Source organism: Oryza sativa, chromosome 8 (genome assembly GCF_034140825.1).
Source record: "Oryza sativa Japonica Group chromosome 8, ASM3414082v1".
Classification (NCBI taxonomy): domain Eukaryota; kingdom Viridiplantae; phylum Streptophyta; class Magnoliopsida; order Poales; family Poaceae; genus Oryza; species Oryza sativa.
Genome location: NC_089042.1, coordinates 23,512,103 through 23,517,882, shown reverse-complemented (window position 1 = coordinate 23,517,882; position 5,780 = coordinate 23,512,103). Strand labels below are relative to the sequence as shown.

The 5,780-nt window shown below is 46.4% G+C and overlaps 1 protein-coding gene across 1 annotated transcript; it reads right to left on the bottom strand.

Moving 5' to 3' along the window:
* LOC4345816 (uncharacterized) lies at positions 1-2,143 on the bottom strand. The gene is made up of 2 exons (XM_026019965.2): positions 1,552-2,143; positions 1-400 (listed from the first exon to the last, which is right to left on the bottom strand). Exons 1-2 carry the CDS (start codon positions 2,011-2,013, stop codon positions 380-382), a joined length of 483 nt encoding a protein of 160 aa, XP_025875750.1. The 5' UTR covers positions 2,014-2,143; the 3' UTR covers positions 1-379.
* Between the last annotated feature and the right edge of the window lie 3,637 nt (positions 2,144-5,780).

The window sequence follows — 5,780 nt, the reverse complement described above, 5'->3', positions numbered from 1 at the left end:
TTTCTCTCTTTCGAATTTTGATTTCCCCTCATTTAATTTCCAAACGTCATCTTTGTACAAGTTGACAAAGTAGATAATAAAGAGTTAAGCGCACAAACAGAAGGACATTCTCCGATCCTGCCGATTACACCCGGCGGAAAAATACAGTCAATTAGCGCTCCGAAAGGAGAGGGCAAAATTAAGAAAACTGCATTGAGCTAGCTAGCTTGGTGGATGAGAAAAACCTAATCTTCTTTGTTGATTCTACTCCAGATCAGGAACCAGTAAAAAATTAAGTAAACGGAAATGGCCTCAAATTAATTTCTTGATACCCATGCCGAGCAGAGAAGACCAGCAGTTAGACGGTGAGCAGAGAAAAAAAGATACATCATGTGTTCATTCATTCACCTCCTCCAAGATCCTGCAATGAAGGTTGCTTACATTAGTTGGGTGATGGAGAGCATATCCAATAAATAAATATCACTAAAAATTCTAAAAGTAATGGTACTTATACTTTCAATTGTATTATATTGTAAAGTCCTATCTTCAAATTCATCCAACATAAAAAGAAAAAAAATAAAATTCTAACGGACTTTTACTATTCTTAAAATTGACAGGATTTTTTATTTTTTTAAACCTAAAATATAATGAATTTTAGGTTGAGGTTAAGATTTTACAAGTACATGTAACACTATTAATATATACATGCTTTTTTTTTGTTTTTTTGTGATATTTATTAGTTGGTATGTATAAAGTGTGCACACAAAACACACGATGTTTTCCATGGATGATGCATGCAACTTAACAATTCCATCTTTATTTTCTCATCAGCTTAATTTTTTTAATTGGTGCATGCAACTTAACTTAATAAATCCAATCCAAGATATACATGTAGTTATAACATAAATGTTTGATTTACATATGATATTTCCGGACATATGCATGAGGAAAACTGTTCATGTCAAATTAATTAACCAAATCCCTAAAGGTTAATACGAATTTTGTGAGATTAAAGATTTGCCGTCTTTTTAAGTGTGTGGGTTAAAAAGAGATATTGAACTATATGCCACTATTAGATGTGGCAATTAACTATTTGCCACTGGACCCACATATCATAGACACATGTGGACCCACATGTCATTAAGATAGGTGTGGCAAATAGTTAATTGCCAAATCTAAAAGTGGCAAATAGTTAAAAGCCCCGGTTAAAAAAGGGCACACTGGGCACACTCGCATATGTACAGTGGCGTGTACATGAATACTACTCCCCCATTTCAGGTTCAATACGTTTTAACTTTAGTCAAAATTAAATTACTTTAAGTTTGACTAGATTTATAGAAAAAAAAAGTAATATTTTCAACCCAACATAAATATATTATAAAAATATATTTAATTAGTATTATAAATATTATTATATTTATCTATAAATTTAGTAAAACTCGAAACAGTTTGACTTTGACCAAATTCAAAACGTCCTGGAGACGGAGAGGTTACGTCTTTGAAAAATAAAAATATATCTTTAATAACAACGAGTAACAAATCCTCCAATGAAGCAGCGCCACTACACATTACCATGTGATCGAGGTCGTGGGTAGATGCGCCGCCTTCGTCGGCGGCGCCGTGCTTCCTGTGCCCCGGCCTCTTCAGCCCGAGCATCTCCTTCCACCTGACGCCGCCGCCGCCGCCGCTCCCCGCCGGCCGGGCCGCGCGGCGGTGGCGGCCGTCGGCAACGGCGGCGCCGTCGTGGCCTCGCAGCTCGTCGCGCAGCGTCACGGCCCGGCCGCCGCCGCCGCCGCCGCCGGAGACCTCCCGCATTGGCAGGATGCGGCCCTTGGAGAAGAGCTGGTCCGCGGTGATCATCGGGCGGCTGCCCACCGCGGAGAACTCGAAGTCCGCGTCCCCCATCGACGCCCTCCCGGGCCCCGACGGCGGCGGCGGCGGCTCCAACGCGAAGTCGCTGGAGAAGGACATCCGCGGCGGCGCCATCAGCTGGTGGTGCGGCAGCGGCGGCTGCTGCTGCTCTGGATTGTACATGCCGACACAACAGCTAGTGCATTGCCATCAACACACGAACACAATTGCACAAAACCCAGTGAGCCAGAGACCACCCACAGGCACACCTAGCTATCTAAATTTCAGGGTGAAATTCTCAAGTTTCTAGGTTTATGGAGGCGTATGGCCGAGGGTCATATTTATATAGCAGCAAAGTGGTAGAGGTCAGAGGAAGCTAGCTAGCACTGAAAGCAGGGAGGCACTGGCACGGTTGTGGAAACGGACGGTGGCGGTCTGGCGGATGACCCATGCACAGTTGCACATCTTAAGATCATTTTTGAGTGAAAGGGAAAGGAAAAGATTTTGTAAGATACGTAAATTGAGGTAAGCTATTAACGTAAAATTTTAAAAATAAATTAATATGATTTTTAAAGTAATCGTTACCTCCCTCCCATAAAAATTGAATTTCTACCTTTGAACATTTGTCCCATAAAAATTGTATTTGTACTAATGTAGGACCCAGTAAACTGATTGCATTTCCTTGTAATCTTCTTTCCTTCCATCCCATCTCTAACCCATTGTCTTAATATTTCTTTTAATCAAGTTTATATATTGAATATGTGTATGTACTGTGCTCATTAAATAGGGTTATAGTAGTCATTTGTCTATCCTACTAATATGTTCTTAATTCCCTAGAAATTTAATTTTTATAGGACGGGGTAGTATATAGAATTCTTTTTAAAAAACTGCTTAGTTGTCTGAAAAATGTGTAAGCGAAAAATGATGGATTTCTTCTCCTTTGTCCTCCTAACGAGCGAACTACCTGATTCAACTTCTCTTTTCACTAAATTTCTATCCATTAGCTGGTTGAAATGGTTCGGGTTCAGGCGCTTTAGTTTTCAAATATAAAACAGTTTATGTATGGAGAAATGGGCTAAACAAGGTTTCATAATGAAAGAACATTTTTGAACAGGACCATATGCATGCGGAGTAAGAGATAAGCTGCAGCTCGTTAATTAGGGCTAACGACGTTGACTTTTTGCGTTGCCAGCAATACGCGTCGTCAGTTTAATGAGCTGAGGAGTATAATACATTGGTCAAAATCTCGGGCATGGAACTATGGTTTGACTTTCATTTTGCTACATTGTTAATTGATACTAGAAAAAAAGAAACTAGCAGGCTGACCATGCATTCGAGCTGCAGCCTGCACGACTACTCAAATTTATAATAACAGTGCTAGCTGTACTAATCAGGAAGTGCAGGATGCTATCAATAGGACAACAGGGTTGCATATCTAGATTCTCGGAAACAATCGCACGCACACACTGACGCGCATTAACAATTAAATAACAGTGTTTATGTATAGATGTTACATGGGTTCATCCGTGGCATCCCTCTGTAACATTGTTCCACGATCACAACTAGTCATTCGTGTTTTTTTAAAGTGATGTACTTGGCTGTAAGCACCAGTTTGAAACATATTACTGATTGAATTATTGTATTGATTTATCTATAAAATTATATATATAAGTTAAATTATTTGATAAATAAACTTTAATAGATAGCTTACATCGAGGGATCTAGTAATGCGGTAGAAGAAAGTTTTTTTTTATAAAACTTATTTTTAGAGATGTGGAGCAAATAATCCTCGTCAATAAGATGGTAAATTCAATACAAGTAGCTAAAAAGAACAGGGCGTGACGGAGCGTGGGGCTCCTCACCGGGAGACCGCGCAGGCCCCCCTTTGCCGGTTCGGCCGGGGACTCAGGGAGAGATTCTAAGCTCTCTGTATGTGGAAGGCTTGCGAGACCGGAAACACACAAGACACGGGCGATGTATACAGGTTCGGGCCGCTGAGAAGCGTAATACCCTACTCCTGTCTTTTGGGAGATCTGTGTATGAAGGAGCTACAAAGTATCAGCCAGCCTCTCCCTTGTTCTGGGTCTCTAATCTGGAAAAGTCCAGTCCCCCCTCTCAGTGGGCAAGGTCCTCCTTTTATATCTTAAGGGGATACCACATGCACCATTTCTCTCTTTTTTATGGGGACTTACCCCACCTTTTCATAAACAGACGGAGACTTGTATGGTTGCCGTCCGAATGACCTTCTGATGGGACGGCCCATACCTACCTCCACTTCCGCCGGAAGCAGGCGCGACGTGGAATCGTGGCTGTCTGCTGACGACATGACCGGTATCAGACCAGTCACGTCGGTCATTCTTGTCCACCACGTGTCAGCTTAGCAACCTACATGCTCACCCTTCTTCACACAACATCTTGCCTGTAATGGTTAGGATGAAGCCTGGCATATATCTGACCAGGACTAACGTGCCATCTCTGGGAGGTAACACGCTAGCTCCAGCTGGGGACGAGCGCCTAGAAGCCCTCGTCCTGACGGGATGGGGCGAGGCGTGCGTCAGATCGCCTGTCGCCACCTAACCCGCGATCTGACCGGTCTGTGACTGGTCACAGACCGGATAAACGAGTGCACTGCACTGCGTTACATACGGCGTGACACGCTCAGCCCAACCGCAATAAATGTGGTTAGGTGAGCCCCACTGTGCTCACCTAACCCATACACGCGGAGCAAAAACCCACGAGGGGTCGGGGCGCCTCGGCCCTTGGGGCCGAGGGGGGTGCGGCCCGACCCCCTCGGGGGGACTAAGAGGAGGGCGAACGCATCACCCTCGGGCCCGACGTCCCTCGGGGGTACCAGGCCACGTGTGCGATTGTGTCTGCCTCAAACCTCTAGTCATGATACTCCTGATCCCATGTCACCGACAGTAGCCCCCGGCGTTATGCCAGGGCGATCGCCCTCTTTAAGGGAAACGGTCGGGCGTGACGTCACTCCTAAGACCTGGTGACAGGTGGGACCGGTCTCCACAATTGGGCAGAAACCCAACGGTCACAAACCACGCACATCGGCAATGGTAACTCGGCTGTCAACAATGAGCGGTCTCTTCAAGACTGCCACATTACTTGAGTAGCACACGAATCTGGACATGGCGATTCGTTTCGTCTGGAGATATGGTAACGTCGCTTCGGTCGGCGAGCGTAATTAACGCGCGCACGATATGATCTATCTCGACTGCCACAACCGCATATCCACCTCATGCGCCGCAAGCGGGCGAATGGGATTAGTGGAAGCGTGGGCGCGAGAAACGAGGGGGCGAAATAGTGGGCGCGAGAAGCGAGGAGCCGGGCACAGCGTTGGCAAGGGTATAAGGGTACTGAGGAAGGGATCTGTTTCCTTCCTTTCGCCATTATTCCCCTTGTCTTCGCCGCTTGCGCCCTAACTCCTTCTTTCCTGTGCCCTACGTTCGCCACACGCGCTCGCTCTTAATCTTCTCTTCCTCCGGCGCCATGGCACGGGGTTCCGCTCTGCTCGATGGTAGCGTGCTGCCGCCTTCCCGGATCGTGAGCGAGAGGCAGGCTGGGCTGCCGCGCCGCTTCATGCCGGAATCTGCCACCGGCCGGGAGATAGTCACGCTGGGCGAGGGACGCCCGGCGCCAGACTACCCGGGGCGGTCGGTCTTCTTTCTCCCCTTTGCAATGGCAGGGCTGGTTCCGCCATTTTCTTCTTTCTTCATGGATGTTCTGGAGTTCTACGATCTCCAGATGGCGCACCTCACCCCCAACGCGGTGATGACATTGGCCATCTTCGCGCATCTGTGCGAGATGTTCATTGGGGTGCGCCCATCTCTTCGGCTATTCCGGTGGTTCTTCACCGTGCAGTCGGTGTCGCCGCCATCGGTAGTCGGCGGCTGCTACTTCCAGCCACGGGGACCGGTGCTGAACCGCTACATCCCCTG

Bases quoted from the DNA above. Each gene is read 5' to 3' on its own strand.
- LOC4345816 (XM_026019965.2), bottom strand. From the start codon at position 2,013: ATGTACAATCCAGAGCAGCAGCAGCCGCCGCTGCCGCACCACCAGCTG. The intron at 401-1,551 runs GTAATGTGTAGT...CCTTCATTGCAG, and splicing joins CCCACGACCTCGATCACATG to GATCTTGGAGGAGGTGAATG.